General features: G+C 37.1%; 1 protein-coding gene across 1 annotated transcript; it reads left to right on the forward strand.

Moving 5' to 3' along the window:
* The first annotated feature begins 1,094 nt into the window (after positions 1 to 1,094).
* On the forward strand, positions 1,095 to 22,123 carry EXO1 (exonuclease 1). The gene is made up of 13 exons (XM_010399088.4): positions 1,095 to 1,611; positions 3,908 to 4,027; positions 4,924 to 5,047; positions 5,716 to 5,853; positions 6,073 to 6,285; positions 7,614 to 7,801; positions 8,643 to 8,739; positions 9,317 to 9,533; positions 10,490 to 10,742; positions 12,337 to 12,799; positions 13,304 to 13,405; positions 16,740 to 16,933; positions 18,809 to 22,123. Exons 1-13 carry the CDS (start codon positions 1,451 to 1,453, stop codon positions 18,948 to 18,950), a joined length of 2,412 nt encoding a protein of 803 aa, XP_010397390.2. The 5' UTR covers positions 1,095 to 1,450; the 3' UTR covers positions 18,951 to 22,123.
* The last annotated feature ends 1,242 nt before the right edge of the window (positions 22,124 to 23,365 follow it).

The raw sequence follows: 23,365 nt of genomic DNA on the forward strand, positions 1-23,365 counted from the left end.
CAATGCAAGTTTATTGGCTCCAATGCTTCTGAATCTGAGGTTCACGTTAGGACTGTTTTTAACATAATTTACAGAAAGTAGTCAAAAGTATATTTAATTGAATTGCACATGAGATTTTGAATGATATTGGTACATTACATTGTCTACTCTGATTACTGTTCTTCCCATGAGCACAGCAGTTTGATAGAAAAAGAAATGTCAGAAGTGATAGAAGAACATATTCGTAAGAGAAGTGAACCTAATCCAAATACAATTCTAACTGCGATTGCATTTAAAACTTGTTGAGTGTGTCATATATAGTCAGAATCACGGAGTGGAAAAAGAATTGGCAAAGTAGAATTCAATCAGTATTTTCAACATTAAAACATCTTATGCTGTCACTGTGGCCAAGTTATTTCTATGCGTTTCTTAGCTGAGAAGTTGTAATTCAGATGCGCTCTTTTCAGAACGCATTGATTTGAAGCTTTGCTGTCTGCTTTTCTACACTGTTGACTGAGTCATCCATATAACCGAGTCAAAATATCAAGGAACTGTATCGACTTCAAAATGGCACAAAGAAAAAGAAGCTCTTATCTGGTAGATATAGGCCTACGTTTACTTACTGCAATTTTTGTTTTTATTTATGCAAGCATACACACCCATATGTTAACTGTCAAGAAAAAGAACCTTTATCACATAATTGTAAGTTTGACCATCCGTTCTTGAATTAACCCCAGGGTTTCAGTGCTGCAACAGTAACATCTGTCCCTCTCTTGATCCTTCGCCGTCAGTGACTCGCGTCAGCCCTTCCCCTCCCCTCCCGCTGGGTTAGCTGCAGTCCTTTGTCCTGATACAATTCTGTGCGGCCTTTTGATTTCAGCGTATTTCATGTTTATTAATGTCACGTTCGTCGTTGTTAGCCACGAGCTGTGTCAGCCACACGCCCGCTGTCACGAATGCTGTCAGGAATGGGCTGTCCCACGGCGGCTCAGGCGGGCCGCGCTCCAGCCCCGGCCCCGCCCGCGCGGGGCACCATGGGGATCGTAGTCCCCGCGCGCGGGGCGGGGCCACGGCGCTCAGCGCGCGCTGCTTGAAAGCGCCGGGCGGCCGCCGCGCGCCACGGCCGAGCTGAGCCGGACTGGGCCGGGCCGGGCCGGGCCGGAGGAGCCGCGTCTGCCCCGGCCAGGGGAGGCGAGAGGAGGCGCGGGCCGTGTCCCCGCGTCTTTCGGTCCCTCTCTCGCCCCACTCCCCGGGCAGCGCCGGACCGCAACGAGGTACAGCCGCTGGCGCCGCGTGGGGAGGTGGCCCGAGCTCGGGTGCGTGGGGGCACCCGCAGGAGCATCTCGTGGCCCTGGCACGGCCCGGTGCCCCGTCTGTGAGCTGACCTGGCGGCCCTCGAGCGAAGATACATAGCACAAAGCACTCGGCTTCGTTCTTTCGCCTTTCCTTTTTTTCCCCGCTCTGTGGCATCATGGGGATCCAGGGCCTGCTCCAGTTTATCAAGGAGGCTGCCGAGCCTTCCCACGTGAAGAAATACAAAGGGCTGACGGTAGCTGTGGACACCTACTGCTGGCTGCACAAAGGCGCCTATGCTTGTGCTGAAAAGCTGGCCCGAGGAGAGCCCACAGATATGTAAGTCTTTCTTACGCTTAAGTCTCGGCCTTTCTACAAATTGAAGTTTTGTTAACTTGGTGTTTCTTGAACTAGTAGTTTATCTTCTTACTATTGGTTCTGAATTCTCAGTTGAACTCTTTGGAATTGGAAATTTTTGGCGATAAGTGAACAGCTTTCCAGCTGTGCAAAATAAAATAATATTAAAGTACACATTGGGAGAAAAACTGTCAAAAATATTTTTTGGTTAAAATACCATTGACTGTGTCAGGTTTTTTCCCTAGCATGTGTCGCTCTCAACTATAATCTAATTTCTCTGATGAAATTCTGTACATGCAATTCTTTAATTTCAAGTTTAATATTATTTTTAGGCATCTTTTTTGTATGCAGAGAGTTTGTAAATACTGCTGTGACAAAGGTCATAATGATACCAAGAAATTATGAGAGATGTGTTGTGCTCTGAATAAAGTGTAAGATATCTTGCTTAACATACTACGTTTTTAGTTAAAGTAGCTTTTCTAAAATACATTTACACAGTTATGTTTCTAGGGAAGGAAAAGCGCAAAAATTGTGGTCATATGTCAGATTCAACTCCACGCCTTAGATCAGGTTTGCATAATTTCTTGCCCATCTCTGAAAAAGTGGGTTGAACTCTTGTTTTAGATTGAATATAGGTAAGTTTGGAAGGGACCACTGGATGTCATCTCATGCACATTACTCAAGATTGTGTCCAGATGGCTTTCAAATATCTCCAGAGAAGAAAGAAACTCTAAAACCTCTCTGGGCAACCTGTTTCAGTGCTCGGTTACCTGCACAGTAAGGAAGTTCTGTTTATATTCTAGAGGAATTCCTGTGTTTTGGTTGCTGCCTCTTGTCCTATTGCTTGGCACCACCCAGGGGACCTTGGATCCATCAGATGTTTGATTGGAGGCAAGAGAGAGTTGGTGCAAATGGATTCAAATATTTACTCCTGCTTTTGTTAATTTGGAGAACTGTGGAGTTTCAATCCAACCCTGCCTTGAAGATAGTGGAGGTTCCTCAGAGTCCTGAGAATAGGATACACTTCAGTTGAGGAAAAAATTGACTGTCAGGAGAAATATTCATAGTCATAGGAAACTTTGGAATGGTTGAATTTAAATACATGAATACTTTATGGACAAATCTCGTTTCCATGCACATATGATCCTAGACTGGCACCTTAACTATAGTGTAGAGTCCTTTCACACTTTAAAATTCATCCGGATGAAGGTATTATATAGCTACAGTGCTATTTGCTCCTGTATTTCAAAAATCATAGTTATTTTTGGTAGCTCTAAATCTGGTTTCTTCAGTGCTCATATCCTTGCATTCTAAATGCTTCTAAACCCCACTCTCCTTCCCCTCTCATCCTCTATTGATGAGGTTGCTCTTGCTGTTTCAAACAGTGTCCTTAAAATAAAAAAATCCTGATTTTTTTTTTTTTTAATTGAGCATCATTGCAATGTGCTTGGTTAAGTGTTTACAGCAGTTATTAGATTTTAGTTCTGTGCTGCTGATAAAATTATCTCATACAGATCTGTAGAAATAACAGGTAAGAAGATGAGCGGTCTGAGGGAATAAATTACATCTGGAATTCCCTATGAATATTTTTTCAAGGGATGGGCTTCGAAGCCAGTGGAGGATTGTTTCCTGGTCCATATACCATCTTCACAGTTAGTGGGGAACTTTTCTGTCTTTTGGAATATTTTCAGTGCTGTGCCTGTATTTTTAGTATGGGAAGATATGTTTGCATGTCTTGTCCGTAGGATATATCCACTATCTGGAGAGAAGAGTGGGTAGTTCTGCAAGAGAGATTTAATAACCGCATCACTTCTTCCAGCTCTACAAAAGTGCATTTAGTCTGCCTTTCTGGTGAGAGGTCATGTACTGACTGCTTTTCTGCTTTCTGTTTCCCCGGCCATTATGAATTGAGTTGCTGAAAGTAAAAAGATGATCCATGTTTTAACTGTTCAAGTTTTTGTCAATGTGGAATCCTAATGTAGCAAAGTCAAACTCAATTATACTCGAATTCTTCATCTTGTCTAGGAGAGAGGAGCAGTCAGTCCAGTTCTGAACTGGGAGGTGGACTGTTTCTCTTGGTAACAAACCCAACCAAACAGCATTCAAGTGTTCTTACTTTTTTGTGATACTGGGGAAATATACAGCCTGTTACGATTTTTGAACAATAGTTAGTCCTAAACTTACAGTTCTCCTTTCCTGCAAGTGGAAAATATGTATTAGACTTGTGATTAACAATAGAAGTTTATCTTTCTTATGTTACTTTTGTTTTTGTTGATAGTTATGTAGCTTTCTGTATGAAACTTGTTCATATGCTCCTCTCATTTGGAATTAAACCAATTTTGGTATTTGATGGATGTACCCTACCCTCTAAGAAGGAAGTGGAAAAGGCACGACGAGAGTAAGTACTGAACTGTATTGATTTGCAAGCAAATCAGTTTTATCACTACAGTAAAAATCAAAAACCCTCAAACTTCAGCTAGGTAGTAAGCTCTGGTAAACCCCCCTGCAATATAATGTGATTTCTTTTAATTTATGGCTACAATCATACAAACTTCTTAGAGGTTTTATTCCAAAAATAGAAATGCACTTCATCAATGAAAGCCATTTTATAGAGGAAGGAAGTAAACCTTTGAGCATTAGTTCCTGTAATGTGTTAGAGGCTTTTAGTTCACCCGCACTTGTGATCTCTGGACAAAAATACCTTTTCGCAGTCTAATTTTGTTTTAAAATAGCACCCCTTTCCTCATCTTTCTCTACAACTAGCAAGATAAACCTGTTTCAGATTTGGATTCAGGTCCCTCTAAATGGGACTTTTTACTGAAGCTGTGAGAATTTTTCAGTCGCGGTTGTTATTTATGAATTCTCATGAGACACGTGCTTTCTTCAGCGTGAAGTGTACAGTTTCCGATATATGAAATTAAGTAAATTAGGTTCTCTGTCCTCTAAATCAATAAGTATCTGGTGTCAGACACTCCCAACTCCCATTAAATCTATTTTACTGCAAGCTGAGAGTGGGTACATTTCTTCTTTTACACTGCTGATTTCAGTTCCTGATTTGTCACTGTTTTCTGAGAAAATATTATAAATTTCAGCATTCAAATCTAGTTATCCTTGTCAATACAATGACTTAGTTATCTAATTTTCTAGTTTTAAAAAATTATGCAGTAGCCCAGATTTGGAAGGTGTTGGAATTTTTTCCCCCTTTCCTACCTGTCTTTCCTAGTCCTTTCTGCTGTTTGTCCTTTTAAGTGAAAAATAATCTGAGATTGGTGGTTATTTTTGTCTTTCTTTTAGGAAGCGTCAAGCCAGTCTCCTGAAGGGGAAACAATTGTTGCAGGAAGGGAGACTGTCAGAAGCTAGGGAATGTTTTGGGCGCAGTGTAAATATTACCCATGCTATGGCTCATGAAGTTATTAAAGTAAGTTGGCAACGTTGTTGATAATGCCAGTTAAAAAAAAAAAAAAAACTATGCAATAGGTAGCATATCCTACTCTGCATTTTTGCAGCTACATCACTACCTCTTCTATATAGACAAGAGAAGTATTCCATCCTGCTTGTTACTGGGTTGTGTTAGGCACAACTAACAAACTTGAAGTTAATTATGTTCATTTGTATAAATAATAATGATGTGTTGAACAAAATACATGTCTTCTTACTGCTATGAGCTGAATTTGTTAACATCTCTGTTTTACTTTTGCTGCACAAAAAATAATCAATTTTTTTAATATACATTTTCCCTTGTCTAGTTTATGAGCATAGACTACAGAAAAAAATTTGGCTGCTTAAAAACTGTTCTAGTAGTTTTTTGCTGTACATTCAATGCAGTCATAGCATTTTATCAAAACAGTATTAAATTTGTTTCAGTGTGGTTCTCCTTTGTTCAGAATATAAATTGCATGAGTTTGAAGCTGCCACCTGTGGTCAGATGCAATGACCATAGTGTTACAGGCCAACCCAGGAAAGGTTGTTTTTGTAAACCAATATATATGGATCTAAACTGCTTGAAAGTTGTTTTTGTTTTCAGATCTCTTAGGGGATTACTGAAAATTAATGCAAAGTATGTGTATGCTTCTTGTTTACATACAGGCTGCACGAGCCCAGGGAGTTGATTGTATTGTTGCTCCTTATGAAGCGGATGCTCAGCTGGCTTATCTTAATAAGACAGGCATGGTTCAAGCTATAATTACAGAAGACTCTGATCTCTTAGCTTTTGGATGTAAAAAGGTATGGAAGAGAATACTAATAGCCTTTACCTCTTGCTGATACCTGAAAAACAGAGTTTGAAGTTGCCAAATATGTTTGATGTATGGATTAACTCTTCTGCAGTAAATGTGGGAAACAGAAGAGATGAGAAGAGCACTTTGCCTCTGTTGTTTCCACCAAGTGCAATGAACCAGCTTATATGGATGAAAATTACTATTTTCGCTTCCTCTTAATTTTTAGGTGTTTCTGAAAATTGATAAGTTTGGAAATGGACTAGAGATAGATCAAGCTCGACTAGGAAAATGTAAGCAGCTTGGAAATGTATTTACAGAAGAGAAATTCCGCTATATGTGTATTCTTTCTGGCTGTGACTACCTCCCATCAATTCATGGAATTGGGTTAGCTAAAGCATGCAAGTTAATAAGATTAGCCAACAATCCAGATATTATAAAGGTAAACTCAGTTTTGCTTTGTGTTTTGGTTTTTTGGGAGCCTATATCAGTATATATGAAATTTAACACTCAGTTGAAAATATGAAGGGTTCTTGACTTCCTGTATTTTTGAGGAGAATACTAAAAAGTAATTTTTACCTGTGCTTATAAAAGATGCTGAACTAAACTTAAATGTTGAAGCTTTTATATATTTATAAGAAATACACCAAAGTAAACTTAGATAAAGAGTTGTTCTAATCCTTCAGTTGTATATTCTGTTTGAAGGGAAACTTAATTTTTTCTAAGACTTTGGATTTTTCCCCCCCCCTCATTACCACTTTCTTTTGTTTCTGCAGATTAGTTATTGGAACTGCTAAATGAACTGTTACTTTTGTATAAGTACATATTTATCTGTGGGGGGGGAGGAGTAGGGATTGGGAATCTTAGTTAATGATGTATGTATGGATATGGACATTTCTATATTAAAAACAGTATGGAAGAAAAGTGTGATATGATGCAAAACAAATCACTATAGGGTGTTTTTTTCTTGTCCAATGTATGAAATTTTAAAAAATCTCATATTAGGAAATAAAAAGGCTAAGAGGGGCGGGAGTAATTTCTCTGTGAGTAGTAAGGGATTAGAGAGGTTAAGAGCTAATAAGAATACCTCATGGGGCTGTCCTGGAGGCAGGTAAATCTAATCCAGAAAAGCATTTTAGTATGCAGTTTAATTAACTTAGTGTGTTGTCTTCTTTCTCAAATTGCTTGTGTGTTTTAGTGTATTTTTTTTTCTCTCATAGACAAAGAACTATGATTTTTCATTTTAAAATGTTTTTTATCATATAGAGCAGACATCAAAGCAACTGGTTTGGCTTTTGTGGAGGTAAAAAGGGAACTTCGAACTTTTCCCATGTAAATCATTATTTGCTTTAATTTATCTCTGAGTAATATGCCAGGGTTTATTCTGGTTAAGTTCTGCTTTTGTTTTCGTTATAAAAACACCCACATATTGCTTCTATGTCCTGATAATATGAATGATAAAAATTTGATGTGCATTAGTTTAAACAAATACACCTTTAGGAGATTATCTGTTTTTCTAATCACATTTTGTATTTATTTATTTACTGAACAAGGAATTATAAAAAGTTGTGTTATTTACGTGATTGGAAACAATCTGAGTGGGAAAATAATGTACGAAGTTCCATTTTCTTTCTAAGATGAATCGGCTTGTTGTAGTAGGACACTCATTCTGCATTTAATTACAAGCAAAGATAATTAATAATTGAAATGTGTTTAGCCTTTTGTGTGAACTGCTGAAATGAAACAGTTGAGTAATTTCTTTTTTGACAGGTTATTAAGAAAATGGGGCAGTACTTGAAGATGAATATAACAGTACCAGAAGAATACATACAGGGTTTTACACGAGCTAATAATACATTCCTGTATCAGTTAGTTTTTGATCCTGTCAACAGAAAATTAGTTCCTCTGAATGCATATGGAGATGATATTGATCCAGAAACACTAACTTATGCAGGACGGTATCCTTTGTGTTGAAACAGCAGAATGGGCAAATAAGGGTGAGCTGATGTGGTATCTTTTAATTTTTATTGTATCTGTGGTGTACTTAGATTTTTTTGTTGCCTCCCTGCTGTTGACTAAAGCCTGGCTTTTCTGCAGTCTTAAACTTTTGGGGGGGTTTCTTCTTTTCTCCTTTGCTCTGATTTTAATCAATTTTTTAAAAGTGCAGGGGGTAGCTAAGTGACCTATCATTGATACATTGTTTTAGGCAAAAGTTATTGATATTTTTTTTTTCTCTTTAGAAAACAAATTGTTAAATACAGGTTAAACATAAACTCATTGCTGTATGGCTGTCTTGAATTTCTGCCTGTGTTGTATGTTACAATCTCTCCCAGTTTAATTCTTGCAATTTGTGTTCAACTCATTCTCTAATTTAACATTTCCTGTTTTACCAGATCCCTCTTCCTATACAAGAGAGGTAGTATTTTGCCACATCTGTGCAACGTAAATTTCAACATGGAAGATTAGGAAAATGAAGGAAAGGGGACTGTTGATGTAGTTACTAGCTTTGTATGTTCAAGCCACCTCATCTCTGGTATTTCCAGAAATTAGGAAGGAGAAAGTTGCTGCCTCTCCTGCTGATAATTGAAGGATTTAATTTTGACTTTGATGACTTGCCAAGGAGTGCAGATCTATTACAATTGCTGTACATCATATTGAGCCAGGAGCAGTAGTAGTAATCGCTTTGGCCCAAATGCTCTTTAGCCCAAAACTGGGAGAGCGGCTGTTCTAACTTTCATGGTACGGTTGTTGAAATACAATGTAATGTTCAGATATTTTCCTTTACTGTGATGGGAACAGACATGTTGGTGATGATACTGCTTTTCAAATTGCCATTGGCAACATTGATATCGGTACAATGGAGCAAATTGATAACTACAGCCCCGACACGGCACAGGTAACATCTTTGTTCTTTGTTAAGAATTCGATGTGGGTCTGAACGTTAACGGGAAAATCTGATTCAGTGTTATCCACAAATGAATTTTCAGTGAAAGCTATTCTGGCATTACAGAAACTGTGTGCTCCCACACACATAATTCTCACTCTTTCTAAAGGTAAAGTTTTATTTTTCATGGCATTTTACTTCAATATTTGTTTTACTTCCAGACACTTTTGGTAAGTCCTTAAATCTATTTACAGAAGTGAATGATTTAAAGAGAGAATTCTCAAGTGTTTTGGATTTCTTCCAAGAATAATCCAAAATTGTTTTCTTGAATAAAAAAAAAATTTAAACTTTAAATTTGGTCTGAGATGAGCAAGTAGTCACTTGTGCCATATTGAAATGGAGACATCATGGCAGCACAAAAAGAAGCACGAAAAGCATGAGAATTGTGAGAACAAAAAATGGTTTATGTAGAGTATATCACTAGATGTCCAAATGTCAAAGTGTCCTTCCTTGTATGCTAAGTCAAGAAATCATATATAGAAGGCAAGATTATAAACCTATGTCTTGGTTTTTAATTGTTTTTTTGTAGCCTGTGCAGCAGAGAAGTTGTGGGTGGAATGACCGACGTGATAATCGTGTAAATAGCATTTGGAGCACAGAGTACAAGTTTGGCCCCACTGAAGATACTGCTCCTCCTAAAATGCATTTCCCAGAGAAACCAACAACCAAAGGGATGGAGAAGATAATTAGTGTTAAAGGACTAAAGCTTGCAGGCAAAGAGCTCTTGGCAAAAAGGCCAAGGAGTGGTATGTTTTTATTAAATAAGTATATGAATAACAGTAGAAGGCTGTGGGAAAAGAAAGGATTTTATCTTGTGCTTTATGGTATGAGACTTCAGAGGCTTAACTCATAACTGTTATTGTCTGTATTCTGTTTTCAACAAACTACAAGACGTTATAACAAGCCTAGATAATGATTAAGGGTGACAGCAAACTTTCAACAGGACTTGATTTTAACTTTCTTTGGTTTGCTATAAAACTCTGCTACAAATGGTTTACTATAAATTTCAAGCTATGTTCAATACAATCTCTATTTTGATATAGTTTTGGTTTTAATTTCTATCTTAAAATGGCATGTGAAGAAGTTAAAACAGCCTGTTTTTCCTAGCATTGATATTAGGTCAGAGAGAACATAAAGAATGTTTTCTGTACTCAGACTGTGCAGCCTCTGTCCCCTGTATAGGTGTTCTTTATGCCAACTTTTTCATTTTCTCTAGTACATCTGTGATGTCTTGTCTTCTATACCACCTGAGTTATGCGTGCTCAAATAAACAGTGAGCTTGTAATAGAAGAGGCACTTTTTTGTTCCTATTGTGCTTTATCTAATATGTTAAGTGTTTTCCTCTGCTTCCTTTGCTTTCTGATTATGCTACTAGGGCTTTATTTTTTTCCTTTGTTACGCATGATATCTTCCTAATCCCTCACTTATCAATGTCTGTAGGTAGTTTAGCAATTTTCAATCAAATGCAGTTTCATTCTACTTGTTCTGCCTTCATTCCGTCTACCTTTTCACTGAGTTATTTTTAAGGCTATGCACTAGAAAACAGTGGTGTTAAAGACATCTAAACTGTATTGTCAATAATGTTCTTACCAGACCTTACTAATATTTTTAAGCCTGTGAGAGTAAATATGTAATATTTAGTTATCTCATAACTGGTTAATTGTAGAATGTGCTTCTACAGTGATGCTTAAATTGTCTTTAGATTCAGAAGAAATCTCAGATGGAGATCTGTTGAAGCAATACTCGTTTTCAAAAACAAAAAGAATCAAGAAGGAGAGTGATGATGGTCAAGCACAAAGGAGTGTGTCAGCAATACAAAGCCTTGATTCTCCAGGGAATTCCATCACTCAAGAAAGCTCTAATTCCTTGCCCAGAGTTAGAAATAAATTCGCTTCCTTTTTACAAAGGAAAAACAAAGAGAAGGATGTTGTAATTGTTCCAGGAACAAGAAGCAGGTATGCTTATATCACATTTTCATAAGTAGCAAAATACTATTTGCTGTCCTGGTTGCTAAATAGCCCGAATACTGAAAATAGGAAAAATGCTACCTCAGACTTTTTATGCAGCTGTATTGCACCTGAGCCAAGATGGAGGCTCCTTTGTGCTAGGCATGCTATCTCTTTGTGAGATAGATAATGTTCACTTTTTACTGCGGAAGTGAAGGCTGAGACTTTTCATAGAATCACAGAATGGTTTGGTTTGGAGGGGACCTTAAAATCATCTCATTCCAACCCCCCTGACATTGTCAGGACACTTTTCACTAGACCAGTCTGCTCAGAGATCCATCCAGCTTGATCTTGAACACTTCCAGGGATGGGGCATATGCAACTTCTCTGGGCAAGCTGGTCCAGTGCATCATCACACTCACAGTGAAGAATTATTTCCCAATATCTAATTTCAACCTTCTTCAGCTTAAGATCCTTCCCTCTTGTCCTGTCACTACATGCCCTTGTGAAAAGTCCCTTTCCAGCTCTCTTGTAGGCTCCCCTGTAGGTACTGCAAGGTGCTGTAAGGTCTCCCTGGAGCTTTTTCTTTTCCAAGCTGACTTTCTCAGCCTGTCTTTGTAGGAGAGGTGCTCCAGCCCTGTGATTAATTCAGTGATCAATACCTCTGGGTATCAAAATTAATTAGGAATTGGCTGGGGTTTTTTTCCAGGTAAAGAGCATGTGATGTATCTCAAAAAACCAAAGGCAGCTACTTTGTGGCAAATATGTAAGCAGCGAGTGAATACATGGACTTAAGTTGACAGGGCCTTTTGTTTGTTTCAGTAAAGCTAAACCTGGTCGTACTCTGTGACAAATACCTATTCTTACCACATCCCATTCAGTTGACATTGCTGATCTCTGCAGCAGCACTTTGAGAAGAGGGACTGTGTTAGGTTTTTTTTCATTTAGTCACATTTGGCCACAGCTACTTGAATTTGTTTTACAAAACACTATCACAAATAAGTCTATTATTGTGTAATTTTTATCTTAAATAATCTGAATATTTTTGAGCACTGTAATTTTATGGAGCAGTCTTAATACCTTAGTTTCAAAGCACACCTTTCTGAGCTGGAAGTTTTTGAAAGTATTTTTTTATGTTGCATCAAAAATTAATAGTTGTGACTGATGATAGATTCTTCCCTAAATCTGTGCTCAGTATTCTCAGGAGCTGCTGTGATAGCATAGGAAAAAAAGTAGTAAGGTTCTAGTTTCCTTGATAAGTGGTGCTGAAGTATTTCACTACTGCTTAGCTTTATCGTTAATTAATATATTCTTAAATTCTGTAGGATTTCTAGATGTTTCTCTTTCAGGTGAAGAATCTTCTTAGTATTTCAGTCAATTAATGCCGTTTTTACAGATACTTTTTCCTACTTTTTTTTACTGTTATTTGCTAAATGTGTCCCTTAGGGACTTTTCCCATTGCCAAAATAATTTGTCTGGAAGTGTACCTGGAAAATAAAATTGACGGATAGAGACAATGATTGGAGATGACATACTCATTTGCATAACTTTCTTCTCCCTTGCCTTTTTTTTTTTTCTTTTTCTTTTTTTTTTTCTTTTTTAGGTTTTTCTGCAATGATGCAGTTACATTTGACAGTACAGCAAAGAAGGATGATGGTGATCTAACTCGAGATGCTGAGCAGGATTGCCAGAAACAGGAAACAAAACATGTAGCAGATGATGTTTCTAGGTTTTCAGAAAGTGAAAAATCATCAAGGACTGTCTTTAAACCTCCTGGAGAAATGCAGAAAAGTTGTTTCCAGTGGTTTAGCAGCCTCGAAAGTAACTCAGGAAGTCTTGGTCCATCTCATACTGTATTTTCACAGCAGTTTCACCAGCAGAGAAACAACTGCATTGTAACCCAGGAAGATCAGATTAATGGGGCAGTGTGTGATGAATCAGAGGAAGAGTCCTCCCCCTTAATAGAACTGGAACAGTCATCCCAGTCTCAAGGGTCTTGTGAGCCATCAGAATGCAGTTTGGAGTCTTCAGAAATCCTGCAAGTGTCCAGCAGCTCAGGTGCAAAGGTAAGAAAATTAGACATTGTTTCAGCATTTGTTTTCACTTTAAATTATAAAAGAAATTATGCAGTGAAGTCTCCTTTTCAGAATGGTGCCCTACAGATGATGTAACTTGTGCTAACAAAATTTGTCTCTAAACAGAATCACAGAATGATCATATTCTTATTAATGCTTAACGTAATTGTATAGAATGGATTGAATATAGCTTAAATAAAGTCTGTTCTCTGGTTTTAGTTTGCCTTCAGTCTTTCTGCTGCTATCACTGCAGTGGCTCATAAAAACACCTGGTAGGCAACCTTTTGCTCTCTGCTTTTAGTCCCTGAAATGCTTTCAAAAAGCATATGCAGGCCTTTGTAGTGTTGCTAAAAAGTACAGGTTTTTGTATGAGTTCTCAGAACTGCTGAAAACATTATACCTTAAAGTGTGTATATATATACGTAGATATGAAAACATATATTGTGCTTACAAAAAGGCAACCTGTTTTGAAACCAAATCAATTTTCTCTTTAAGGAGTCTGATTCCAGTTCAAAACTGGATGATGATCGATGTGTTCTGTCTCCACTATTTTCTGCTGTTCAAACTGGAAAAAAAAATACAGTCATAAAGACCAAGGTAAGAATTCCTCGAACTTTGAGCTTTACTAAACTCTGGAAATCAGAGTTTCTACTAGTACATTTTAGAACTTGTAATTAAAGACTTTTGCTTTGTCTTGCCAATATTTGCATTGCTTTATTCTTGTTCATCTACACTGGAGTTGAGGTGATATAACCACCTGTGATTGATAACCAAGTTGCAATGTGTTTGGGGATTTTAAACACTTTGGTGTAAAATAAGCTAAGGCAAGAAAATCCACTTCAGGCTTAATGATATAAATGGCAGTAGTGTTCACAGTCCAGATACGGTCACAAGACACAACTGTAATTTGATTCCTCTGTGGTTTCTGAGATGTCCAAGAATAAACTTGTGTTCCTTGTCTTTGGGACATTTCTAAAAGCTTGATACATTTGTCTAGTTGATAAAACTTCTAAGGCTTTAACAGCTCTGACTCCTTAGGTGTTGCCATTAGAATTGGCCAAAAGATGAATAAGTAACAGGAAGATATTTTCATCCTACTATGTATATGCCTACTAAGTTTTCTTATAGACAGACTAAAAGTCACAAGCTTCTCTCAGCCACACAAGAATATTGTGTGGTTTGTAAAATAGTGACATCTTGTGGTTATTGTTAGGAACTTATTTGTTAAGGAGAGATTAACATTTGTATTTTGGAGCATTAACATTTTTCCTGCTTTTCCTCAGCAAGACTGAGCAAGGAAATCGTCCTGGCATTCAGAATTTTATTACTTTGGTTTTAAGGCTGTATTTAATATTTTTCACATTTTTTGCTCACCTTGGAAGGTATATTGGGAGAATGAATACATTAAATATTGGGGAATCACATTATGGAAGTACTGATATAATATAAGCATCATGTAAAAACAAAATTTCATCATGGTTGGAGCCCTTCAGTAAACAAAAACTGATGAAAATCTGTGAGGACAATATATTGGGTTTGTTTAGAGCAAGTGGCTAGTAGGAGGATTTCCCCCACTTATTTCTATGGCCACGAATTCTCTGTTTTTCCTTTATGTGCTGGTAGTAATAAGAAGGAATTACACCAGAAAACTGGCTTGGCCGAAAACTAACCTGCCAGCAACAGCCAAAAGGTCTGTCATATTGTAACTTGGACACACCCAGACTCTTGTACTCCTGGGAGTTGTAGACCAGTAAGACCATAAAGATAAGGAGCACCACTTTTGTCTCAGTTTTCTTTTAGAATTTACTAAAATCTTGTTAGGGTTCTTACTAGGATCCTGCAAGTGTAAAACAGGGGAAGTGTTTGCTGGTGTTGAATACAGTAGAACATACCAAAGGGAAAAATGAGTTGCAGATTTAGGGAAGAAGCAGTTAATCACTTAAAGCATAATTTATTCTGATGTTCATAAAGTGAATATCAGCTATGTAGATTAAGTGTAGAGAAACTTAGTAACTGGGGAGGCAGTCTGAAAAATTTGTCATCTCTTACTGTGGTTCCAAACCAAAATGTGAAGTGCTACCTATTCAATTCTAATATCAAAACTAATAAAAGCTTTTTACTAACAAATGCTTATGTGATTCTGAGCTCCCTAAAACCTCATGTTTGTTTCTGTGATACTATTTCAGCTGTGGTTTTTACTGCTAATTATTTTACACAACTGCTGTGAGCTTAGCAAAGAGGCTAATGTTGATAATAGAAAAGAGCGTTCTGCTCTAGCTTTAAGTTTCTTAGCAGGTGTTCACCATGCAGCTTTGCCTACTTTTGGGTTAGCTAAATTAAGTTATAACTGATGTAATTCGGTACTACAGAGATACATAGGATTTGAGTGCCTTCACGTGTTGTAAAAAGGTTGAAGTGATAAATAAAAAGCAAAATACTATAAAGCAGGTAGTTTTAAGATTTTATTTTCTTCTTCCTAGTGTTCTTGTTCCAGTTTTTAGCTTACATTCTAAACACTTTTTCCCTCCTTGGAATACTGAGATCTGCTTAGTATATTGTGCCAGTTTGGCCAAATTTAGAAATATATTCTCTGAGAGAAGGCAGGTCACCACCCTTCCCTCACCAGGTTCGGGAAAAAATAAATTTTCCTTGAAGGAAAGTGAAAGAGATAAAAACTATTTATTTACCAAACACATGGGAAAAGGATAATAATGCCAAATAATAAAATCCCTCGCTGTGGGGAAAAAACCTGGGAAAGTGTCAGAGTCCTCCCTTTGGTCTCCTTGGAGCTGGGGCTTGGCCCAGGACCAGGCCCTCTGTGCTCGGTGGAAAGTCCTCCCGATGTGCTCTGATATTGAAGCAGTCCAGTAGAAAAGGGAGAAAATCCGAAATTCCAGGGAAGGAAATAAAAGTTCAACTCTCAGTCTCTCTCTGGAGAAAAGGAAACTGAAAAACTGGCCAGAAACTGACCCAGCAGCAACAAGCCAGGTGCTTCCTCACTCCCCTGCCCACAGCTGGGAAAAAAAGTCGCTATCTCTGTGTGACCTTGAACAAGCTGCAAACTGCTTTGAAAAAGTTTTGCTCAGTTTTTTCCTTCCCCCTCTCAGGCTCAGTTTAGAGGCATAGAAAGGCACAAGCATTAATTTCTGGGCATAGGGCAGCGATACGGGATACACATCATAAAGTCACCCCAAGACAAGGTAGAAACAATGTAATTTCAGTAATAGAATCATGGAATCATTAAGATTGGAAAAGACCTTTAAGGGCAGGTCTAGCTGTCAACCCAGCACCACCATGTTCACCATTGTACTGAATCCTGATGTACTGTATCTACACAATTTTTGAACACTTCCAGGAATTGTGATCCTGCCACTTCTCTGGGCAGACTGTTCCAGTGCTTTACAACCCTTTGCAGGAAGAAATTTTTCCTAATATCCATTCTAAACTTCCCCTGGTGCAACTTGAGGCCATTTCCTCTTGTCCTATTATTAGTTGCCTGGCGGAAGAGGCCAACCCCCACCTGGCTACAGCCTCCTTTCAGGCAGTTGTTGAGAGTGGTAAAGGTTCCCCCTGAGCCTCCTTTTCATCACGCTAAACACTACGAGCTACCTCAGCTGCTTGTCGTAAGACTTGTGCTCCACACCCTTCACAGCTCCATCACCTCTCTCTGGGCCCATTCCAGTGCCTCAATGTCTTTCTTGTAGATAGGGAGGCTGGTTTGCCAGTTCTTACAGCTGCAGTATGTCTTATGTTTGAAATGCCATTTTTTAGATTATAGACACTGTCTAAATACACTTCGTTGTGGCATTTCAGATTGCGTTATCTCAACACAATGTAAAGCACTTTTTTGATTATAAGCTTTGCAGCATAATACCTGTTGCTTGCAGGTTGTCATTTTAACCATGTGTACTGCAATATTAAAATCCCACAGGTTCCTGGATTACGTAAATCCAGTAATACAAGGTCACATATGGTAACAAAGCTCAAGACATTGATACCAGCTAAAGTAAGTGGACTAAGCAGGAAACTGTCACCTCTGCAGAAGAGAAAGGACTGTGATACTGAAAATAAGCTGGGACTGCAATCCACTATTGGTGAACTCTGGAAAAGCTTCCAATTTAAAAGGTGAGTTGCTTTAACCCTTTACTTAGTACCCTGCACACTTTTTTCCCAAAGAAGCAATTTTCTAAGCAGACCTACATGTGTTCTCCATACAACTCAATAAGGGTAATAGTGCAAGACTAGATATTTTCTACATACAATTTATAACTTCCTAAGCTTGATGTAAACATGAAGCATGGGTTTTGGTAAATAAACTCTTAGAATTACTTTTTTCTTTCTAACCAGGAAAAACTCTCAGGTAAAATTAATTTACTGAATTTTATTGATAAGTACATTTAGTTTACCATAATTGATATGAAAATCATTGCCATTGTTTGCCATCAAACACCAAAAATCATTTATTGATCTAAATGCAAAAGCTGCATAAAAGTTGCTAAATTTAGTTGAATACAAGGTTGCTTCTACTAGACTCTGTGTCCCTCACATTTAGAGATGGCTGATTGTCAGAAGTGTTCTGCTTTCAAGATGATGGTGAATTGATGGAATATTTCTGTTAGCTGGAGTATCTGGCTGCAAGAGACATTATTGCACATTATAAAATGCTATTGTTTTTCCTTGTGGAGATGACTTGTCTAACTTGAAGTTTCTGCAGATAGGTTCAAGGTTTGAACTTGAAGGGCAATGATTATTTTAAAAATGTAAAACAGAACCTGAAGTGTAGGTATTCTAACTCACACTATCTCCATGGGCTCAGGTAAAAACTCCTGGTGGCGAAGTTTTCCCAGCTTTAAGTGGCAATCTCAGCTTTGAATAAATAAGTCTTATTTAAACAAAATTATTTTTACTAACTTGAAACCAAACGTTCCAAATGTGAGTGGAACAAAAGTATTCTTTGCACTGAGTAGTAAATGTTGATACTGATAAGCATGTGTTAACTCAGATGAATGTATTTTAGTAAGTTTGGGCCTTAGGTTAGGTTATTGTAAACATACAACTGCTTTCTGTTTAAAAAATATTACTTGTGATATTTACATTTTTAGAAATCTTACTTTTTATTATCCTCCTTATGGGTGTAAGAATGACTGACAGTTTCAAGGAAGAAGTGAAAGTGTTTGTGCATTTATTGCTTGACCTCTGTTTGGGAATGTCTGATCAGAGTCGCTCACACAGAGAAAATTCATATATTTGGATTTATCCGAATACAGGCCGATAGAACAGTGTGAGCCTAGGTGGCACTCTCTGCTGATGGTTGGAAGACTAGGTTCCCACCATGCACATTTTAGTCATGCAGTTTTGGTTGGTTTGTAACCTCTGGGTGTTTATACTGGGGATATATATTTTTGCATTACTTACTTCTATATAAGCAATAGTTTATTAGCTTTTAGGGGATTTTTTTTCTCAACACATTTCACAAAATTGGGGGGTTTTACTGCTAGGACTTGCTTAGCTCTGAGTATTCTTTATTTTGTCAGATTTTAAGATGTTTCTTAATTAGCCTAATGTTTTAACAGTTACATTACCTTATGGCAAATAAATCATGTGGGACACTAATCTGTTCTCCCTTAATGTCAAGACTCACAGGATAGAGATATAGAGATATAGAGATATAGAGATATCTATAAGACTACACTTATTCAGAAGACTTAAATGTCAAGGAGGCATGTACAAACCAGAGTAGGATGGTGTGCATACAGTCTTTCATAGATAAAGCTAACAGCTATTATTCTTTCACTTTCAGTGAAGTTGTTCAGTTGTACTAAAATTGAAATTAAAACTGCATCACAAATTTTTATTTTGTACTTATTCATAGGTGGAGTGGGTAGTTAGGTGAGGGGTCTTGCTTTGTTTTAACCTGTGTATTCTTACTCGCCTGTGGTTAGAAAAACAAAATATCATATAATTCTTTCGTTTTGTTTTGTCTTTGGTTTTTTTGTGCAGAGAGTATGAAAAACTTCCTTCTTGTAGAAAGTCAGATCCTCTGTCTCCAATCAAAGATAATATACAGCTCACTCCAGAAACAGAAGAAGAAATCTTTAATCATCTGGAACGTAGTCATGTTCAGAGAGCTATATTCCAGTGAACTGCACGCTGTTCACAATGGGAAGGATTTTTAATCATTGTCAAAATTTACCTTTTGGGTATTCCATCATTATAGAAAAGATTCTTTAAAAACCAGCTATATACTTTAGTCTGACTAGTGATTTATAATCTCTTTTATAAAAGCATGAATTCAAAGGTACAGTTCTATACTGTTTGGAATAAAATAATTCAGATTCCTCTGTTCTCTTATTCAAAGTCCCCATGCTGAATTTTTCTCCAAACACTTTTTGTTGCCCCTGGGCATTTTATGTAGGTCTCACATACAATCCAAGTTTCTACAACAGCAGCAGAACAAGTTTGTGCCTTAATTTTTAATAGTTAATAATTTTTTGCCTCTTTCTTTTTTCCTCTTGAGGCTAATCTGGCTTCAAGACAGGTTTAAAACTGCTGTTAAGTGTGCAAACAGTCTGCAGTATACTTCCAGCACTGATAACTATTTCTTTTCCCTATAAGGTAAGACTTGTTCTCTCAACAGCTAGCTTTCTGTTTGATATTGTTGTGTTGGTGGTGGGAATAACTTGGAGTCTGCAGAAAGGAATATCACAGATAACTGGTCCCCAAATTCTCACATTAATAGAATGATATCCAAAAAATATGTGTTTCTCTGTTTAACCTGCCTGTTTCACATTTGTATTCTTCTCCAACAACAGACACCCAAAATACCAGTCCTCAGAGGTAGGGTTACAAAATAGCATTGTCATCACAACAGGCCAAGCTTCAGTGTTCAGCTAAAGGGAAAGAATGCAGGAGACTGGAGTCCTTGCTGTGTTTGACTGAATTATCATTAAATAGTATGATGAGATTTCAGATTTCTACATTAAAAATCAGGATTTGAGTCAGTGTAAAGGTACGTCTGAAATTTTTCCATTTTTAGGAATGGATAGTATTTCTTTCTGCAGCAGATAAAGGTACAGAAAGATATCTTAACCTGTGAAATATCTTTTCCTTCCTGAGATTAATACTTTCCTCAGCCTTTGAGATTTTGCAAGAGTTTCAAGTTTGAAATTACCTATGAGAGGCAGAGGTTTCTTAGGTTGCAATGTACTTTTTTCTCTCTCTAAGAGAATTTCCATCTATGAAACTAAGGTGACCAGCTGAATTAAATTACAAAGAAGCTGCTTAAAAGAGTATGTTTTGCACACATTTGTGGGATCAGCCCTCTTATTTCTGCATTTGTGTTGAAGGTACAGGATAGAAGGAATTGAAGTAATGATGTTCTAGGACAGGCTTTCATACATGCACCACTAGAAAATGCCTACTCCTTTAATGTTGCTCTTCAGTGAGAATTCTCTCTGGTATGACGTTACAAATATAGGCCAGCAATAAACGTTTGTGTTTCCAGTCACAGAGCTATTGTCTAGGATGAATCTTTGTGTTCCTACAAATACAGTAAAAATGACAGAATGAATCTTCGAAGGGAAAACATAAAAATAGTTAATTTTCATCCATTGCTTATTTATCAGTGTGCAAGTTTATTTTGTACAGTGCATCCTTGCCTTTTTCCTGGCCCTTCAATCAAAGGGCCACTTGTTCCTGCTTTAGTGGCTCATCATAAGAGACAAACTACTTCTTCTTGTACTATCAAGGACAGGTAATTTTAAGGGATTATCTTACATGCAAGCTACATTGTATGTTCTTAAAGCAGATTTCTTAAAAATACTTCTGTATAGTTTCTGATTTGTGTTTTGGAGGTCTTGGGTACTGACTTCATGTTACAGGGGATTCTTCTCAGGAATAGAGGCATCTGTTACATTATGTGTAAATATGTAACGTGTAAGCATATAATAGCATTTAAGTTTTATACTTTTAATGTGGAGTTATTGTGTTGGTGTCTGCTCTGTGGAAGGTACAATAACATAAATGCAAATGAATTGGTGCAAGACTTTATTCCTGAGTTTAATAGGGTAAGGTAATACTCTCTAGTAAAAATAATTAAGTAGCAAAATAGGAGAAATTATTACAGGTTTTGATGGCCTGGGGAGGATAAAATATAACACCATGAAAGAGAAGAAAAGAAAACATGGAGGAAGGAGAGTTTGGTGATTTTAAAAAAGTAGGCATTTAAAAGTTGGGTAGTTGGAAAACAAGAAGTGAATAGGAGGAATTGAAAGCAAACGGCAAGCAGAGGCATGACTTTGTGTGTTGCTTGCTTTATAATCTCATAAAATACTAAGTATACCTTTTTAATATCTGTAACCAATATTTCTAATTTTATCAGCAGGACTTTAGAGTATTCTTACAAAATGGATGACATTGCTATACCATATTAAAAGGGTAAATCGGTCCCAGCAAAACTGAATTTACTGATGGTGGTCATATCAAGCTTCACTTTTGAAAGTGCTGGCTGGCCATTCCTTCATCAGAATGCCCATGTGACCTATAATATTCAGTATCACAGAGAATTACTGTGAGATTGTGTGATCATCCAAATCCTGTAATGGTTTTGAACATGTAGGTAAATGACTTGCCCAAATTCAACTGAGTATTTCTGCTTAAATCTCTTTATTCCTTCTCATATCAATACAGTACTTACAGTCATTTTTATGAATGCATGTGAACAAGGATGTTTTGAGGTCAATTAGCAGCTGTTAGCATATTTTTTTTAACAATTAGCTAGTTCTGTTAACTAAATACAATTTTAGATATTTCACCTCACCATTTTTTTTCTTCAATGAAGACAATTTTAAATTAGCTAGTGCTAACTTTACTATATTAAAACCATTTTCATTAGCAAACACAATGACCTTCAATGTTCACCTGAATTACAGTGGACTTTTTTTTTTAAAGTTTTAGCTAGAACTAAATAACCTAAGTATTGATTTATTAATAATTTCTAGAGTAAATATAGAGAACACTGACTTCTTAGATTATGGTTGTGAAATACGAGAAACCATTGACCATTTTTGATAGGTTTTTGTTTGGGGATTTTTGTTGTTGTATGGTTGTTTTTTTAATAAGGTAAATTGCTAAGCAAAGTACCATTCAGTTAATGGTCTAAAATCAGATATAAACTAAGCTGGATTGTCCTGTGTCCAATATTATATGAATGTTCAGAGACTTTAATAAGCTAATATTTGTATTGGCTTAAAAGTCTCCTTCTTGGAGGTCAGTCACAGTGAGAACATCCATCTTCTCACTAAACTATAAAAATGATACAGTTTTGGAGGCTTCTGTGGTTTGTCTTGTTTTTCTTGGTTTCCTGTGTCTGGCATGCGCATTTTGCCAATGCCAGAATCCTGAAGTGATCTGTTGGACAAATTTGTCTGACAATAAAGACCAAGAGACTTGGTCAGTTTTCTTCATGCTAATGTAGATTTTACCCACTTTGATTTCATGACATTACTAGCTTTAGCTATGCAAGAATATTATGTTCCTATGTTCTGGTCAGTATTTTTAAGTCAAATTTCATCTAGCTTTAAAGAAGAGGAAAAAAAAAAGCACACCTGCTGGCAGTGCTTAGCTGAATAAATACAAAACACACATAAATATCACTGTATTTGTACTAGTGCATCTTTTGCATACCCTCAGGTTTCTTTTTTAAACAATTCTTTAAAACACATAAAAGTTTTGCATAACAGAGAAGTTATGGTAGTCAAAGTGTAGTTTGGGGTTTTTTTTGGCTGCCATTATGCTTTCTCCTCAGCAAAAATAATACAAAAGACTTCTCTTCTTTGCCCTAGCCCCCATTTTGATTTATTTATGTATTAAACCATCAAAATGTCTTCCACTTATCTGCTTTTTAAGCCAGCAGTGACAAGTGGAGAGAAGGAATTTTGTGAATTTTCTGGTAAAGTTCCAGTAGTCTGCAGTAGCAATTTCCTCAAAATTAGTGATTGTTTGGTCTGTCTTCAAAGCAGTCCACTGAAGATTTCTATAATTTCCCAGGTTATAGATTTATTATTCTAATCTTATTTTCTCAACCTTGAAGGTAGTTCACTGACGTCATTATTTGTCTTCCAGGCAATAACACTGATTACTGAACTTTACAGCTATGAATTTCTGTTTTCATTCCCTCTTTTAATTTTTAGACTTGCTTCGTGGTACTGGCATGAAAGTGGAACAGTAATTTAAGATATATTTATTCTACCTTTCCTCCTCTATACCAAAGGATAATGTTTGATCTGCAGCCCCACTTTCTTTTTCCCATGCAAAGTTATACAGCTACAATAGGCACTAAGAGACTGTGAAACTAGATGGCTGAGAAAGTTCAATTTTACCTGAGACTCACTGACTTCTGTGGTTCAACAGAGGTATTTAAAAACACCAGCCCAACATGCTGAATTTGCTTCGTGTTTGCCCAGTACCAAGTGTAATAGACCACTGACCTCTGGCAAGTATTTGAAAGACAAAATCCTTCAAATTCTGGTAGAAAATCTCATTAAGGTCTGTTCCAAA

This window comes from Corvus cornix, chromosome 3 (genome assembly GCF_000738735.6).
Source record: "Corvus cornix cornix isolate S_Up_H32 chromosome 3, ASM73873v5, whole genome shotgun sequence".
NCBI classification, from domain to species: Eukaryota; Metazoa; Chordata; class Aves; order Passeriformes; family Corvidae; genus Corvus; species Corvus cornix.

Excerpts from the sequence above, each read along its gene's own strand:
- EXO1 (XM_010399088.4), top strand. The coding sequence starts at position 1,451 with ATGGGGATCCAGGGCCTGCTCCAGTTTATCAAGGAGGCTGCCGAGCCT. Across the intron at positions 12,800-13,303 it reads CCAGCAGCTCAGGTGCAAAG|GAGTCTGATTCCAGTTCAAA; the intron begins GTAAGAAAATTA and ends TTTCTCTTTAAG. Across the intron at positions 13,406-16,739 it reads ATACAGTCATAAAGACCAAG|GTTCCTGGATTACGTAAATC; the intron begins GTAAGAATTCCT and ends AAAATCCCACAG.